The sequence below is a fragment of the Plectropomus leopardus genome, chromosome 8 (genome assembly GCF_026936395.1).
Source record: "Plectropomus leopardus strain MGB_pleo_1.0 chromosome 8, ASM2693639v1, whole genome shotgun sequence".
NCBI classification, from domain to species: Eukaryota; Metazoa; Chordata; class Actinopteri; order Perciformes; family Serranidae; genus Plectropomus; species Plectropomus leopardus.
Window position 1 is genome coordinate 2,103,235 of NC_142183.1, and position 19,078 is coordinate 2,122,312.

The 19,078-nt window shown below is 39.2% G+C and overlaps 1 protein-coding gene across 2 annotated transcripts in view; it reads left to right on the top strand.

Moving 5' to 3' along the window:
• The window catches only part of fat2 (FAT atypical cadherin 2), a 165,811-nt gene that overhangs the window by 104,490 nt on the left and 42,243 nt on the right, over window positions 1-19,078 (top strand). For both annotated transcript variants that reach the window (XM_088080717.1, XM_042492869.2), the window contains 4 exons: window positions 411-564; window positions 1,611-1,844; window positions 5,713-6,102; window positions 17,419-17,630. In XM_088080717.1, coding sequence (XP_087936843.1) covers window positions 411-564; window positions 1,611-1,844; window positions 5,713-6,102; window positions 17,419-17,630 — 990 coding nt within the window. The remainder of the gene's footprint in view (window positions 1-410; window positions 565-1,610; window positions 1,845-5,712; window positions 6,103-17,418; window positions 17,631-19,078) is intronic.

Below are 19,078 nucleotides of genomic sequence, written 5' to 3' on the forward strand. Positions count from 1 at the left end.
TTCTGTAACATAATTTTATAAATGGAATTACAATAATTGTAATATACCCCTATCTTTTTCCTTATTTCCTTAACATTTAAAGCCTTTTTAAAATCATGTTCTAAATCTACCATTTTTTGCAATTCATAGAACATTCTTTACCAAGTTTCATCTTGCATTTTGTTTCTCTGTGTTTTTGAAAGAAATGACAAAGAGTTAAAGTTAACCCTTTGATGTACAGATGAGCTGCTTCATACTGAGCTGTAATAATGGATTGTGACGGGTGCAAACATGTCTGAGTCACCTTCCTCTTCATCACTGCAGCCCGGCGGCCGCAGCGTCACTTTATTCATGCAGCTCTCGGCGGCTCGGCAGAGAAAAAGCAGAATGCAAATGTGGGCTTGATTATTGTTATTATCCTCCTGTTCCAGCTGGTTTACACGGAGGCGGTGATGGAAAACTCGCCCCCCAGCATGTTTGTGCTGAAGGTTACGGCTTCAGACCCAGACGTGGGAGCTAATGGCCAGATCTCGTACACGCTGCACGGCCCCGACGCAGACAAGTTCCATCTCGACCACAGGACAGGTATGAGGGCTGTTTGGGGTTAAAACGCCAGCAGTGTTTGAGCTGCTGATAGCATCGGCACTCAGAGAGGCTCTCTGCTGAACAGAGCCAACAACATTTCTACTGTCATTCTGAAGAGCGCCTCGCTGACCTCCGTCACTCCTCCGTTCTGTCACTGTTGTCTCAGAGCCACCTGATTGGCTGGAAGATAAAACGCAGTTTTCAAACAGAGAAGCTGCAGAAACCTCAACGCTGCAGCTCAACACTTGTACTACTAAGTGCACTTTTAACCCTTTGAAACCTCAGCAGATTGGTTTGATTTCTTTTTCAAAAACGAGGGGAAAAGGCAACGAGCAAATTATCAAAACATGGCTCAAAAATGAGAAAGAAATTAGTAAAAAGGTTAAAAAAAATGCTTAGAAAAAAAGCAAAGTAAAAAAACTAAAACAAACAAGAAAATGGAAAAGCAATAACTATTTAAAAACAAATGTATTTTTTTTTTCCTGTAACATAATTATATTATATATTAATTATAAATATTGTTTTATGGACAATTTATTTATATGTATTTTTTTTATTTTTAATGATTTTTTTTATAATCCTCCCCCTTTTGTAAAAACTAATTTTCAGGTCATTTTCTTGTCACCTTTTACTAATTTCTTGTAATTAATAGTAATAATAATAATAGATTAAAAATTTTTTTAGCACAAAACCCACGTTACAAATTGCTTTACACAAACACAATAACACACACACACACACACACACAGGAGAAGTTTTAAAAAGCAAAAATACAACACAAAAGAAAATGGAAGACAAGCAAAGTCTTTTCTGTTCATAAATGAATTGTTTTTTTTGTTATGTAATGATCCTCACTGAGCTGATGGCCCTGTTGATTTTGTTTGTGTTGTCATTAAATCATAGCAGGAAAAACCCATTCAATCTGGAAGCTGCTAATAAACGTAAGGTAGTCTGTTAAATGAAGCAGTAAAATGAAAATGTAAAGGGTTTTTTTTTATTGTGAGAGGAACTTATTTGGACCTCTGTGTGTCTCCGTGTGTCCTCAGGTGAGCTGTTCACGCTGGCCGTGTTGGATCGGGAGAAGGAGGTCGAGTACAACCTGGTGGCGAAGGCGACGGACGGCGGCGGGCGGTCGTGTCAGGCAGATATCCGGCTGATGATCCAGGACATGAACGACAACCCACCCAGCTTCTCTTCCAGCCACTACGAGGTCACCGTGTTCGACAACACCACCGTACGAACTCCCGTCGCTGTCATCTACGCCAAGGACCCCGACACGGGTAGGTCCTCAACTACACGCACTCGTACCCGAAACACACAACCAACCCAGAAAACGCAGTTCAAAACGACGCTCAGACACCTGCCACATGTATTTAAGCCTCTGAAACAAGAGCAAATTGGTCTGATAATATACTTACAGTTGTTGTCATTTTAATTTTTATTAATTATTTTATCCATAAAGTTATTTGGATTTGTTTGTTCTTTTACCTTTTGTATTTTTTAGATTTTTTTCAGTTTCAGGAGATTTTTTTGTAACTTTTAACTCCAGGTTTTAAACAGAAATGATGCCAATTTGCTCAGGTTTTAAAAAGTTGTGGAAAAAAGACTTGATTTTATACTGTGAAATAGTTTTAAACCTGTGATTAACATTTGAGGATTTTAGGGGAGGGGTGGACTGTCTGGATTTTAAATGTCATTTTCGGTGCTGTGATGCAGCAGGTTGAACACAATAGGAGCACAGAGAGCATTATAATGTGTCTGTCAGGTCCGAACACGTTGCAGCCTTTTAGTCCTGGAATCAGTGATCCTTAACTCCACTAAAGCCCAATAACACACAGGCTCTCCTTTGTGTGTGTGTGTGTGTGTGTGTGTGTGTGTGTGTGTGTGTGTGTGTGTGTGTGTGTGCGTATGTGTGTGTGTGTGTGTGTGTGTGTGTGTGTTCAGTGTTTGAATGTGGTATCACTAATACCGACACAATAAGAGAGTAAGACATACCCAACAGAGTTTCGCTCTCTGAAACGCCCACCTGATACCTGTCCTCTGTGTCATCTAACGCGACCAGCTCAGAGATTTAACCCTGAGACGTTCACTCCGATTATTTCCCTAAAAAAGCATTCATAAGCGATAACATGGTGATGACACGGCAATAACATGGTGATAACATGGCGCTGACATGGCGATGACATGGTTATGACATGGCGATAGTATGCCGATGACATGGCAAAATTATAGCGATGACATGGCGATAGAAGGGCGATAGAATGGTGATAACATGGTGATGACAGTGATGACACGGCGATAACATGGCGATGATATGGTGATAACATGGCAATAACGTGCCGCTGACATGGCGATAGAATTGCGATGACATGGTGATAACATAGTGATAGCTTTTCCTTGTTGTCTTTGTGTTCATGATTTTCTCTGTTTTTCCTCTTTTTCTTCTCGCTGTAATTTACACGTTCTCCTCTCAGCCTCCTGTTTTTTCATCTCTCTCACACAAACTCTTTCTGTTTGTGCGTCTCAGCACAGTTTGATCTCACTGTTTGTTGTTTTTTTAATCACTTCAGTGTTTAAAAAAAAACAAACACACACGCAGCAAATCTGAGCAGCTGCAAGTTTACAAATGTCCACCGCTGCGCTCGCATGTTTTATTCATGTGCTGCCTCTGACGCTCGGCTGCACTTAAGGTGTAAACAGTGAAATCCGATAAAAGTAAAGTAAAACAGACAGTTAGCTCTCTCTCTCACACACACACACACACACACACACACACACACACACACACACACACACACACACACACACACACACACACACACACACACACACACACACACACACACACACACACACACACACACACACACACACACACACACACAGAGTCACACTTGAATAGTCACAGTTCACAGGATCGATAAAAAATGCACAGACGCCCACAAACACAAATATTCTACTCGCACAAAGACTAATACACACAAAAACACACACTTTTTATTTGCACAAAGACACACACACACACACACACACACACACACAGGAGCAAACAGGACAGGTCGGCCACTCCTTCAGATGTGCAGCAGCTTGTCCTTTCTTCACACACGACTTTCTCACAGACGATGACTAATCGTGGATGTTTTATTCATTTTTAAATAAAGGTATTGGAAACACATTATTTAAAAAAAAAAAATGCACCAACGCACAAACTGCAGGTTTTACCACAGCTAGAGACAGAAACCTGGATGCTGTTGATTCATTTTCTCATGTTAACACCCCTGTTTGTGTGTTTTTTCAATCACAAACCTCATAATTTATGGTGAAATATCTACAACGATCTGTTATGTGATGCATGTGTATCATCATCATGCTCCTCTGGACTCATTCAGCATTAAACTGTTTCACAGATAGAGTTCATACGTTCATGAAAAGCCTGTAAAAGTCATGAAATTTGAAAATAGAAATTTCCTGATTTGGTAAAAACAAATGAACCCAAAAAGTTTGCCAAAGTCACGGAAATTCGCCCCACAAATACTTGTATGACAGAGTATATAAATTTATTGAGAAAAAAATGCCTTTGCCAAAATTTTTGAAAACAAACTGAAAAAAATTGCCATTTTTTAAAAAAAGAAAACGTGCACTCTGTTGGCCTGCACGTTTGGAAGGCTTTTTTTTACATTTTTTATTTTATTTTTTAAATCAGCGCTAAAATAAATACACGATACAGCCATTTAAAGTTGTGTGGTCCTCCCATGAGCCAAAATCAAAAAAACAGGTCCCTCAGCAAGTCCTTCCCCAGTGCTTTAAGAAATATTTGACATTTTTGCACCACCCTCTCCCCTCTCATAAATAAAAAACAGTCAACAATAATAGTTAAAAAAAACACAGATCAAAATTTGCCTCAAAGTCGTGAAAAAATCCCGGAAAGTGTATCTGTGAATCTGTATGAAGCCTGCACAGAGATCACGGAGAAACAGGAGGACAGAGAGGAAATATCAGAGACATTCGACAGTTAAACCTCCGTTCCTCGTGGATTCAGGACTTGTAATTTTGGCCTTTAAGCAGAGCGCCATCTTTGGTTTAATTATTTGTGTTAAATCCTTCAGCGCGCTACAAAAACGTCTCCCCTCTGGAACTCGTCAGACCACCTGTTTGCTGAAGCTCCGTCTGAGTTAAAGCTGTTGACCTTTAATCACGACACTCCCATTAGTCTCTGTAATTATCCCAAAACAGCACTTCCCAAGTGTGTGAGCATGTGAAGTGTTGAAGGAGAACAGCTCGGCGTTGAGAGGTGTGAAAAGACGGAGCAGACGGACGCGATGATTGACCCGCGCACTTCGTTCTCACGTCTTCGCTTAAAAATAGTCGTAATGAGGAAAATTCTTGTCATAGTGTGAATTTTTGTGAAACCTCTGCAGTTACACAACAGTCATTTTATCTGAATGTATGTGACATATTTCATTGGATATTAAATAATAAAGTATTATTAGGATAATATTTTTATATTTTATTATATTTCTTTATTATTTATTTGAGAAATGGAAAGAAAACAGAAATTAATTAACATAATTTTAAATATTTAATTGTGATAATACAAATTTATGTTTTCCCCCGAGATTTTGCTTTTCCCCTTGAAAACTTTCCCAAGCTTTTATTAAAAAAAATTCTCTAAATCTTCTCATTTCTTGCAATTTGTGGGTCATTTCTCACAGAGTCGCTCATTACCTTTTTTGCCATATTTTTAAAAGCAATCAAACCAAAGAAGACTTTCAGACATGAGAAAAGTGATTTTTCTCCCGATGTCAAAGATGCTTGTTATCCCGTTTTTTTTAATCACAGTTATTTGGCGCGTGTATAAAAGTTTTCATCTGTTGATCGCTCAGTTGAGAGTTACATAATGTTTCCATGTTCCCCCTCGCTCTGCTTTGACTTCAGCTCTTCGCTTTTCTTCGTGGACACACCTTGTGGGGATTCAGATGTGGTTTTTTGGAGCGGTAGCAAATTCTTGGCTAATTTGTTTACCCCCTCGAAGAGAAGAATCCGGGCGTCGTGCCGCAGCTCGTCTGTCAGTGCAAACAAACAACCGCGCTCACATGACCGAACATATGACACATTAGAACAAACATCTGTCTGTCTTCCCCTCCGCAGGTATAAACTCGGAGGTCAAGTACTCCCTCCTGGCGGGCGACGGCGGATACTTCTCTGTGGAAGAGTTCTCGGGGATCCTGCGTCTGGAACGACCTCTGACCCCGGACACCCCGCCCACCTTCGAGCTGAAGGTGAAGGCCACGGATCGCGGCCTGCCTCGTCACCTCTACTCTGTAGCCACGGTGACGGTGGACGTGGTCTCCCTGGACGACTACCAGCCTGTCTTCCTGAGCGCGGAGTACACGGCGCAGCTCCCAGAATCCTTGGCGGTCGGGTCGGAGGTGCTGAGCGTGTCGGCGCTGACCAGAGACGGCGGAGGGCCGGATCCCGTCGTGTACCGCATCGTGTCCGGCAACGAGGACGGACGCTTCCTGCTGGACTCACGGACAGGTAGGAAAAGTTTTTGTCCGTCTGTCTCCAGCTTTGTCTCCGCAAAACAAAAATAACTCAAACAAATGAAGTCGACTTTCACGAGATGCATCGCTGTGTTTCCTTAAAGCGGCGCCGCCACGATTTTAAAGGTCACTTTATTCAGCGGGGGACACAAACTTCTTCCTCATCCTGTGAAAATAATAATGTCCTCTGTGGCTCTGCAGGAGTGAACTGTCCTCTCTGTGTGTGTCTGCCACAGACACCACTGAGACTCAATTTACGGCCCGCGGGCCAAATGTGGCCGCCAAACCATTTTCCAATGCACATTAAAAACATTAAATGATTTATGAGTCCTTTTAGTCTCCATAAGCAAAAACAGCATAGAAATAGAGCTTGTTGATCAAAAAAAGAGCCAGTGGAGGATCCTCCACACCCCCGACAGAGGTCCTGGATAAGACACTAATGTCCTAAAATACTAGAAACACCCAAAAATCCTAGAAATGTTCGAAAATCTTATGAATTTCCTTAAATCTTACAAAGGTAACGAAGTCCTACAAACATCCTCAAATCTTAGGAATGTCCCAAAATCCTACAAATGTCCTAAAAACCTAGGAACATCCTAAAATCCTAGATATGCCCTAAAATCCTACAAATGTCCTGAAATCCTACAAATATCCCCAAATCCTAGAAATGTCCGACAATTCTTGAAATGTCCTAAAATCCTACAAATGTCCTGAAATCCTACAAATGTCCTAAAAACCTAGGAACATCCTAAAATCCTAGATATGCCCTAAAATTCCCAAATCCCAATATTCTCAAATCCTAGAAACGTTTACACGAAACCCTCCGGACTAAATCCGCTCAGACAAACCTTCCTGTCTGTTTCTCTGCTCTAAATAATTCAGAGTTTTGATTTGTGTCTTCTGAGTTATTGTTGTACTTTTTGTAGTTTTGTTATTTCTGCTGAAAGTCGGAGAGTTTGGGCTCCTGACGGATAATAAATTAGCGTGAGCTGAGTTTTTTCGTGCTGCTCGGGCCCCTGCTGGCTGTACAAACTCTCAGGCTCTGGGAGCGAGCTGCAGTCGGGCCCCTCGCAGCGCGGGGACCATCTCAAGGCTTCCTGCTGATAAATCATTAAAGGGCAGCCGGTCAGAGGACGAGCGCTCATTGATCACTGTCCACTGCATTACTTTTCATTATTTTGGGGAGAGCAGAGTTTGAAAAGTTCGAAAAGTAGAGACGTGGTGATCAGAATCTAAACGAACGCCGGCAGGAAGCGGTCTGAGATTCTCACGAGTCCAGGATCGCCGAGATCAGTCAGCTTATTACAATAATCTTATAACTGAAGATTTAAAATTATGTTACAAAGGAAAATACATATGTATTTTCTTTATTGTTTGTTTTTTTTAACTTTTCTTTTTTTGGCTTATTTTCAAGTTATTTTACTTTAACTTTTTAATTATTTCTGTGCCCTTTCTTGTTAAAGTGCCCATTACCTTCTTCCTTTGTTTTATTTCAGTGTTTTATTGAAACAGATAGACAATGACCCGGTCCGACCCCGTCTCACTCCGCTCACCTCTTTCATGGGTAGCAACTGTAGAAATGTACACTGAAAAAAAGGAAAATAAAATGTAATAATCCCGGAGAGAACGTTAGTAAAGGTGGTGTCAAGTGATAAGAATAAGCAGAAATAACAATAATGAGAAAAATAAATAATAAATTAAAATATAAAAATGACAAAAATTGTAAACAAAGAAATGTAATATAAAATAAAATATATATAATTATAAATAAAAATCAATACGATGAAATAAAATAATAATAATGATAATAAACTTTATTTGGAGAGCACCTTTCATACATAAAAACAGAATAAATACAACACAGTAAAATAAAATAAAAAATAAGATAAAATACAGTACAGTATAATAAAATAAAATACAGTACAGTATAATAAAATTAAATACAATAAAATAAAAAAAATAGAATAAATAAAATAAAATAACGAGGATATCAGGACTGACTTTTGAAGGCTCAGGGAGAAGGATTAGTACTCACAGACTGTCCACAGACGCTCAGGCAGACACATCTTGATGTATATTTAAACTCGGGATATTACAGAGGAGTTCGATGTATTCTTACCTTGTTTTTTGAAATACATCAAGACAGTTTGTTCAGGTTTTTAAAGTGTAGTCAGGTGATGGTGGACTGAAGAAGAACATGTTCTCTCTCTGTATATTTATTTATATATATATAGCTTCTGCTGATCAATAAAACCCTGATCAGCCTTTGTTCTCCTCTCTGTCAGTGTGTAGTTACACAGTGAAATTACGCAGTGACTGACTGACTGACTGACCGACCGACTGACTGACTGACTGACTGACTGACTGACTGACCGACTGACTGACTGACTGACTGACTGACTGACTGACTGACACTCGTCGTTTGTTTCTAATGTAGACTTTAAATGTGAAAAAATGTTGGCTCCAAAAAAACCTCATTTACTTCACTGTCAGAGAGCCTCTGTACAGCATCTCGACTGCTGAGTCAGCATCTATGTAAAGACGTGTCAGCACACACACACACACACACACACACACACACACACACACACACACACACACACACACACACACACACACTCCTCCCTCAGAAATTGATTCATGGTCCAGCTCTGAACTTTGTTCCAGAAGTGATCAATCTCAGCCCTGTGGTGTTTTTTTTTTTTTTATCCGCTAAAACTTTATCAAACTTTTCACAAACTTTAAAAAATCGATTCCTCATTGATGCACCGTTGATATCTGTGATCACTCAACGACAGCTCACCTGGCTCTGTCCAAAGTTTAAAAAGGGTCCATCATTACTTTGTGTTCCTTTATACAAATAATCAAATTTTGGTGATAAAACGTATGTTTAACCCTTTAAAACACCAATAACGCAAACTAACTACCTGACTGAGGCCGTGATAGACCTGCAGCTCCAGTGTGCAGAGGTGATAAATCAGTCAGTACGTTTACATGATGTTAGAAAAAATCGAATTATTGTGTCAGTCTGACTGAAACTGGACTTTTAAAATTCACGTAAACATGTTTGTTTGACTGAAATCCAACTAAATCGAATTTCTGGAAGTCAGACTAAAATACCCAGATGCTTCGATTAGAAGTCGAGCTATTCCGTGTCAATAAACATCAATACTGTTCAGTATCAGTCACTTGCTGACTGTTTCTAAACCACCCGAGCATCGATTTCTGCATTATATGGTCTGTAAAGAGTTTTCTTATTGGTGCATGTCAGAAAAAATAAACACTGATGCCGATATGCTCCGATATGTCTGTGAAAGGGTCGAATCAGCCAATAATATCGGTTTACTGATAAATCTGTGGGACTTCATATATTTCCATAAACCTGCATCAGTTTCTACTCATTTCTATTCATAGTGTACTCACACTGAAACTTTTTTGTGAATAATTTTTTAAATGTACGTGTCACATCTTTCGCTGCTCTGATAAACGTCACCCTGTGTACCTCTGCGGCGCGTCAGGCGGGACGAACGCTCAGAGATATGTGGACTGTCAAACACGTCCCCGTGAATCTGCGACACATTAACCGTCACGTTGGGTAAACCCCCGTCCATCTGCCTCCTGCAGAGATGTGACAAACGGCGCCGCGTCTCCTGATCTGGGCCCGGTGTGAGATTTACCGCCAGCATCCTCGGAGAGTTTACGGATGACGCAGAGCCTCCATAATTTATCTCATAATTCTGAATCATTCTGCGGACGTTAAAAAACAAAACTCGTAAATCATCAACAGATGTCTCAACCAGCCTGTGAGCCATTCTCCTTTCAGAAAAACAAAACTATTGATTAAATATGAACTACATTAACTTACAAAAAACAAAGAAAACTCTACTTTATACGTCTGTGCTGTTCAACAAAGAGTTTATTGAATTTCAGATGAAAACACTTCCTCTCCACCGGTGACCTTACTTTTGCTTTTGTAAATAAATTCATTTGATTTCTGGAGAATGGCTGAAAATGTCCTTTCCTGAATAAAATAAATGATTAACTTATGAGTCAGTGTTAGAAGCCAAGGCCAATCAGATCTCAACATATTCCCTGCAAATACATGAATGAAAGAAGTGTTTCACTGCTGGAAAGATGGTCTTTCTAAACCTAAGATGACGATGGTTTTAATATTCATGCAACATGACCAGAGAAAACAGAGGAAGAAGACTGTGGCGTTCACTTTCTTTTTTGTGCTTTAGAGGTAGAAAACCTACAACTACCAGAATGCACTGCACCACACTGGACCAGTAAACACTGGTCTGCTGAGGGCCGGCTCACTCTGTTCTCTTCAAAAAAATCACCGAAAAATGAAATAAAGAAATAATTATGCAAATAAATAAATTAATTAATTTTAAAAGACTGTCCAGATTTTATTAAAAAATCAGCAAAAATTAAAATAAATAAATATACAAATAAATAAATAGATAAATCATTTTTAAAAGGTTGGCCCACATTTTTTTCAAAACTAAACTTTAACCAAATATTAAAAATATATAAATAACTATACAACTAAACAAAACACAAACACACAATAAATTTATAAATAAACAACCGATTTTTTTTAACTTTCATTTTATTTTTTATTTTAAATTAAGAAAGCATGTCCTCTGAACCTACAGCCATGTTTTCTTAAAAACAAAAAAAGAATCAACCAGAAAAAGCTCTTGAGGTTAAATATCTCCAAATTCTCTTTTTTAAGAGCGTCCTGACAAAGACAGGCAGCAACATAGAAAAAAATACAGAATCAAAATACAGACAATATACAACACAAAATAACTACAAGGAAAGACTAAAAGGTATGTTGATAAATGCTGTAAGTGAACCGTAAAAAACAAGAAAGAAGGTCTTTATATATGTGAATGTGTTCGTGTGTTTGAGTTGTGTGGCCCCTTTATTGCCTGGAAAAAGCTTTATTTCTTTTCTTTTCTTTTAAAACTTCATGAAACTGCATCTTTAAGTTAATGAACTTTACTTCACTACACTTTACTGTGTGTGTGTGTGTGTGTGTGTGTGTGTGTGTGTGTGTGTGTGTGTGTGTGTGTGTGTGTGTGTGTGTGTGTGTGTGTGTGTGGTGTGGTGTGTGTGTGTGTGTGTGTGTGTGTGTGAGACAATGACACATGTGGGAAACAGAGTCATGACGATGACAGAGACGAATCACCTTCGCCCCGTGTCTCCTCTCGGAGAAGTTGCTTCACGCTGTGCAGAATGAGCTCAGTCTGCTTTGAGCAAAACACAGAACAGCGATACGAGTCCGTGTTGACAGAGAGCTGGCAGCGAGCGGCGCAGGCGGCCATGTTGGAGCCGCTGCACAGAAACGTTATCAACATTTATATTAAAGACACAGCGAGCCCGAGTTTAACAGCAACAAGAGGCACAATAAATCACAGACATTAGCATAATTATCTGCACAAACACGGCTGTTAAAAAGAGGAGCGTCTGCCTCTGGTGGTTTCAGCTCAGAGATTACAGTGTGTGTGTGTGTGTGTGTGTGTGTGTGTGTGTGTGTGTGTGTGTGTGTGTGTGTGTGTGTGTGTGTGTGTGTGTGTGTGTGTGTGTGTGTGTGTGTTTACACCAACACTACAAAAAGAGTTTGAGTTAAATTAGTGCCAATGCTTGTATTCAGGGATGACAAAAGGGAATTTCAGTGGGATTTGTTTTCTTGTTTTGTAATGTTGGAACAGGAATGAAGTTGTTTTTTTTGCCAGTTTGACTTCATGTTTGAGATCAACGACTTCAGTGGACATTTTAACTTTTTCACGGTTCAACTCTGAAATTGACAGGAAAGATATTCGTTTTTTATTATGGCTCATAGATGGCAATAATGTTGGGACATCTGCTTTGTGTAAATGTGATATCTCAAGAAGAGCTGGAGGGAATTCATTTAAATTTGGCACAAACGTCCACATGGACTCAGCAATTAACTGATTAGATTTTAAGTCAAAGGTCAACTTTACTGGGACTCCATCTGTCTTATTCTTGTGAACACGATATCTAAAGAAGAGCTTGAGGGATTTTTTTAATATGTGGCACAAGTGTTCACTTGGACTCAGCGATAAAACTATTACATTTTGGTGGTTATAGGTCAAGGTCACTTTGACCCTGCATCAGTCTCAAAATTCAGAATGCATTATCTCAAAATCCCCTTGAGGAGGTTTCCTCAAATTTGACAAAAACGTTAACTATGAACTGATTATTTTTTTGTGGTCATTAAGTCAAAGGTTAAGGCCACTGTAAACCCATCTGTCTCATTCTTGTAAATGCGATATCTCAAGAACAGCTTGATGACTTCTTTTTTTTTTCCAAATTCGGCACAAATGTTTACCAGGACTCAACGAGAAACTGTTTACCTTTTGTTCATCAAAGGTCAAGGTCACTTTTACCTTGCGTCAGTCTCATTCTCTTGAACATTATATGTCAAAAAGGCTTTGAAGGAATCTCTTCAAATTTGACAAAAACATTCACTTGGACTCAAGAAGAGCTTTAGGGATTTTTTTTTTTTAATTTGGCACAAACGTTTACTTGGACTCAGTGATAAAACTATTACATTTTGGTGGTCATAGGTCACTGTGATCTTGCATCAGTCTAATTCTCTTGAACATGATATCTCAAAAAGGCTTTAAGGGAGTTTCTTCAAATTTGACAAAAACGTCCAAATGAATTGAACAATGAACTGATTAGAATTTGGTGGTCAAAAGGTCATTGTGACCTTCTGTCCATCTCATTCTTGTAAACACAATATCTCAGAAATACCTTGAGGAAATTGCTTCAAATTTGGCACAAACGCTCACTCGGACTCAACGAAGAACTGATTAAATTTACATCTGTCTCATTCTAGTGAACACAATATCTCATGAACATCATGAAAGAATTTCCTCAAATTAGGCACAAACGTCCACTTTGATTCAAAGGTCACTGTGACCTCACAAAAAATGTTTTTGGCCATAACACAATAATTTATACACTAATTATGACTACATTTCTCACACATGTCTTATAGGATAAAATGACAAAGTTTTTACATTTATTTTTCCAAAAACTCAACTTCACTGTGACGTCAGTATGTTTTCTTTCCATGACTCAGCGTCAAATCTCAGAAACAGAAGGGAAACATTCGGTCAGACTTTAATCCGTAAACTGTCCTGACTGCAGAGATCTTCCCTGTTTTCACTGACGTGGATTTTAACTGTAAAAGCAGCTTGACTGAATCATGGAGGCAAACAGCTGCAGTGGCTCTGGTTCAGTGTAGTTTAATAGGACACTCAGCAGATAGTGAAGTTTAACTGTTGCTGAACTTAAACGCAAACTATGAATAGTTTGATCTTTTTCCCACGTTGAACAAAAGTTTGACTTCTGAATGAAAAGTGACAGCCCTGGTGGAGGAGACACACGTAAGCTTTACCCCTCACACGTGAAACTGCGTCAGTCAGTGACAGTGAACTCTCACGGGTCCGTCCCCTGTGACGATCCTCTGTAACCAGCCGTCGCTCTCCGACATCATTAAAGCAGCTCCGCTGATTTTAACACATGACCAGTTCAAAGCAGCACAGATGAGTCACACGAAAGAGAAAAACTTTAAATGATGCAGATATGCAGAAACTGATGCAAAAATCAAACAGCGCCACTTAAAGTGTTGCTCCGTGTTAATATGTCGAATGCTGGTGGATCACACCCAGCAAGGACATCTATATAATGTACTGTAAAGACATCTGTACTCCGTCCAAAAAAAACATCTAGACTCTGTCCAGAAAAGACATCTATACGTATGTCATATAAATATCTTTTCAGGACATTTGCAGGAAAATTCGTATGTCGTTTGCAGTAGGCAACTGATTTGATTTTTATTTATTTCAAACATGTAAAAAGGAAATAATTAAAAATTTTGTACAAAAACAGACCGACAAAAAACAAAGTAATAATTACAAACACTGAAAAACATAAAGCAAAAGAAATGTCCAAATACAAAATGACTCGATTCACATAATTGAAAAAGAGTGAGAATAAATGAAAATGTATTCAAACCCAGCCCTTCCCCATAAGTCATTGAATTTTAATTTAATTTAACTGCTATTATGTGTGTGTGTTACTACATTAAAAGCTGCAGATTTGTATTACGTTTGCAGGTCTTACAGACGGGACTTTGATAGAAAAGAAAAACTGGAGCTTAGCCAACTTTCTTCCACACAAAAGCTAAAAAAATAAATAAAACTCGTGACTCGGGCCGGTTTTCCACACGTCTTTAACCTCGGCGAAATCAGTGCTCCGTGGGTACGAGGTGCTTAATGTGCAGGTCGAGACCTGGACGTGTTCAGTTTGAGAGGAACGGTTGTTTTTGTTAGATCCGTTGAGTCTGATCTTTATGACGTTCGCCTGCGCGTCTCTCCGTCACTCTGCTGCATGTGACTCGACAGATGAGTGTAGTAAACTCTTAAAAAGTTAGAACACGTTACGGTCTGTTGGCACCTTCAGAGCACAAATTACATGTTTACATTGGCTTTGTTGGCAGTTTGAGAGATGTGTGATTTGGGTGGAAGTTTACGAGCGAGTTTGGATTTTACTGCAAAAGGAAAATGACTGAGACAAAAACAGCAGACAGAGAGAAGCTGTGTGAAAAGGAAAAGAAGATAGACGACAGCTCGCTTTTTAAAAATTTAGACTTTTTTAATGATCTCCGAGGTTATAGTCTCTGTACTCAACTGTGATTTTTTAATCAGCAAATACCAGCTGAGCAATTTTCTTTCTTCTTCTTATTTAACCCTTTTAAACCTGGGCCAACTGGTTTGTTTCTTTCAAAAACATCGGGAGAAAGCAATGAGCAACTAAACAAAACATGACCCAAAAATTAGCTGAGAATTAAAGGTTACAAGAAAATCACCTAAAAATAAGAACGGAAAGATTTCTTTTCCTGTAACATAATTTTAAATGTAAAATTAGATAATTTTCTGGATTTTTTTTTTTTAAATGCTGGCAAGTGCACAGCTGTAGCATCATGAGACCGAGGAAAACCAGAAGTGTTTTCACTGCAGTTTTGGCAAATTTGGATTTTTTTTTAATTGCCTGAAATACCACCTAATACGAGCTTAAACATTTTTTTGTGATAATTTTTTTAAATGGTTATGATTTCAATTACACATGTTTTATGTTCGCATATATTTACTTATATATTTTATTTATATTTATATTTCAATTCGCCCAATTTGAGGGTTAATGGAGACCCGCAGAACATATAATTTTAACAAAGCAGAGGAGGAGCAAAATAAAGCTCTTCACTGTTTTTACATCACAGTTGAAGACATTTTTGGTTTCAGTTTTCGGCCCCTGAGGTTGCAGCCTCAGTGACTCATCATTAGCGATGGGGAGAGAAACCTTTTTTTCAAAACCCGAAAAACTGCTGAATCCCGTGGGTCCTATAACGTACCGTCACAGCATTTAAATCCAAGCACACCCAAACTTTGTACTAAATCCATCAGATAAAAATTTGAATCATCAGGATTAGAGCTCATTAGCTAAATAAACGAGGTTTCATAAGGTTTCATTATGATGTGTTCAGGGTTGGCTCAGAAAAATTGACTATTAGGCAAATAAGACCTCACCATGATGTGTTCAAATTTAACATAAAAAGACAAAAAATTTAGTTTTTGGCGAAACACTTGAATAACACATTAGTTTGTGTGAAAAATTTGTTTTCTCAGCGATATAAGATGTCCAGTAGAGATGGAAAAAAATGTCTTTTCATTTAGTGCTGCTGGTATATTTTTGCTTTTGTTATGTTTCTGTGATAATGAAGGGGCCCTGTTACATCAGCCATTTACTGAAGGCTAGAAATATGTTGTTTCCTAGTTGCTAAGCTATTAAAGCAAAACAAGTTCTGTTAAAAATGTTTATCAATATGAATAAAAATGATTGATCCCCATCCCTACTCATCCTGACAGTAATCCCCATTCAGACCTTTTTATGATTATATTTTTCATTTTAACATCTAAGCTGTGAGTATCCGCTCTGTATGTAAACTCTGCTTCTGATCACATTGAAATGCAGAATGCACTTTATGTAAAGTGACGTATAATAGGCTACAAAAAGGATGCTTTTATGCTACAGGCTTTGGATGGCAATATCCTCTGAGTCAGACGCGCCCCGTGTGTGTACGTGTCATGTGACATATGTGTTGAACCCTCTGCGGCGTCGGCTCAGTGAAGCTGCGACTGTAACCTTTCAGCAGCCGTAAATCTCTGCACAGCTGGCTGCTTGTCTTCATGTGTCATCTGTCACCCACGTGAAGTCCAACCTCAATATACAGCGGCGATAAAAGAGGCAGAGTCAGAGTCCTTAAGGGGATTGAATGTGTCATGTCCACTTTTTCTGTCTGAAATTGAGTTGCTCCTCTGCGACGGTTTGAAATCCTTGTTCGTCTGTAAACCGTCTTCACTTTAACAGACGGACCTCTTCACCCTTCGCTCTCTGCTCCTCTGCTCCTTTCATCAGGACGACTCGTTACTGGGTGTTTTGTGTGCAGATAAGAGGCGCCTCTTTTATTATTAGTTCTTTCTAAATCTCGATTAATTGGATATGCTTGATGCATTGTGGCTTTTTCCACGTGCGACATATAAAATGACTTTATTGCAAACATCGAGTATAAATTTGTCTCTCTTTTTAGCCACCGGCATGAGACACACTTCAGCGTTTCTTTTTTCGTTGCTCTCTCCTTCGACTCTCTGCATCTCATAGACACACACACAAAGCAGAGCTTTTGCAGAGCTCCTGAGCATCACCATTTAGTCACGTTTTGTGACCACGGAGCTCTGCTGCGATTTATTTTGATTTGATTCTGAACATGTGAAAAAGGAAATAGAGAAATTATTATACAAAAACAGATGCACAAAAAAGGAATGAAAGAAATGGTCAACTCAATGATGACTTGTTTTACATATTCAAAAAGGAGTGAGAAGAAAGAAAAAAAATGATTTGATTTTGCATATACTATTAATATCTGAACTGTGATGGGTGGGCGATTAATTGAATATACTCAGAGTATTGTGGCTTGTTCCACATGCAATGTAAAAAATGACCTTATTGCATACATTGAGTATAAATTGTCTCCATTTTTTTAGCCACCAGCATGAGACTCACTTCAGTGCTTCATTTTTCCCTCGCTCTCTCCTGCAGCTCTCTACCTCACAGACACACACACAGAGCAGGGCTTTTGCAGAGCTCCAGACCGTCACTATTAAGTCACATTTTGATTTAATTTAATCCTCATCTTGTTGTCTTGCAGGCCTGCTGACCCTCATCGCCCCGCTGGACTTTGAGGTTTCTCGGGAGTACTACCTGTCTGTAGAGGGAAGTCGCGGCAAGTCGTCCCTCAGTGACATCACCACGGTGATCATCAATGTGACGGACCTGAACGACAACGCGCCTGTGTTCGGACAAGGCGACTACAGCGCAGAGATATCAGAGGATCTGACGCCTGGAAGCCTCGTGAAGAAGGTAAGAGCAGAAAGAGACGCAGATGTTTGTGTGTGTGTGTGTGTGTGTGTGTGTGTGTGTGTGTGTGTGTGTGTGTGTGTGTCTGTGTCTGTGTGTCTGTGTGTGTCTACTGATGGAACCTATTTTATTTTATTTATGGTTAATTGTTGAATATAATAAAGACATAGTTGAAAAAATAATAATAATTAGTTCCAGAGCGTGCTGCACTTCCTGAGGGTTTGCGTTGTCGCTGTACGTCTTGACTGACTTCAGTGTTGCCAGATTGGAAATGTTAAACTATCGCAGAGAGGCTCAAAATTATCATATTTTGAGAAAAATGTTCTATGCCAGTCACAATCACGAGAACAAATAGGTTAAATTTATAACTTTAGTAAACAACTATTTAAATTGATTTTTGGCTGCTTCACCGCTCAGACGTCAGTTTTCTTTTTTTCCAGCATGCCGATTGATGCGATTGGCAGTAAGGTGATCATGTGAGAAATGATGCGTAAACACAGACGTCGGAGCCAAGAAATGAGTGAAAAGGAGACATGCAAACCAAACTAAGTGCTTATTATAAGTGTCACAGTCATCAAATTATCGCACATTACGGCAAATTTGGAATTATTGATCGTACATCTTACAGAGGGCAAAATTATCACGCAAACACAATAACTATTGTTTATCTGGCGACTCCGCCTGACGTGCTCCTTTGCTCCCGTCATAATTACTACGGCCACTAGAGGTCATCACCTAACGATAAATGCAAATTCGCGTCATAACGAGCTGCTTTTACAAACGACCTACACGTCTGTTCCCTACAGGGAGGACAGTGAAGGTTACACTGATGAAATTACTTCATTAGACATTCTTCAACACACACACACACACACACACACACACACACACACACACACACACAACATGTTAAATCATTCATACATCATTGACACAGAACCATCAATAATCTTTAATGTAATCACTGAATCAAATTGGACTTTAAGTGAAATATATTCCGAGGTTCATAGAAGCTGAAGGACATTTCTCTGAGTTATTTCTGTGTTGTTCTTTGTTTTCATCAGACACAGAAAACACACGCGTCTGTAATATGACAGCTGGCAGCCTGCCGATGAGTCAAGTAATGGAAAAAAAAAAGAGAGATTATACACAACCAGAGAATCAGCTCATGAAAAATCACATATTCCAATAATTCCACACACAATAACAACATGTTTCTGTGAGATGATCTGGCAGCGTGCCGGCTGTGTACATGTGCAAACACACACACACACACACGCACACACACGCACACACAGACGCAGGTATCCGCCAACATGTCAGCCGTCATCTGTCAGGCCTGCAGCAGAGATAACGCAGCAATAACACAGCTCAGCGGCTCGCTGATGGTCGGACCTCGGCTCGATGATGAGTCTGTAATCATACGGCTTCAGATTTGACATTTTTCTTCC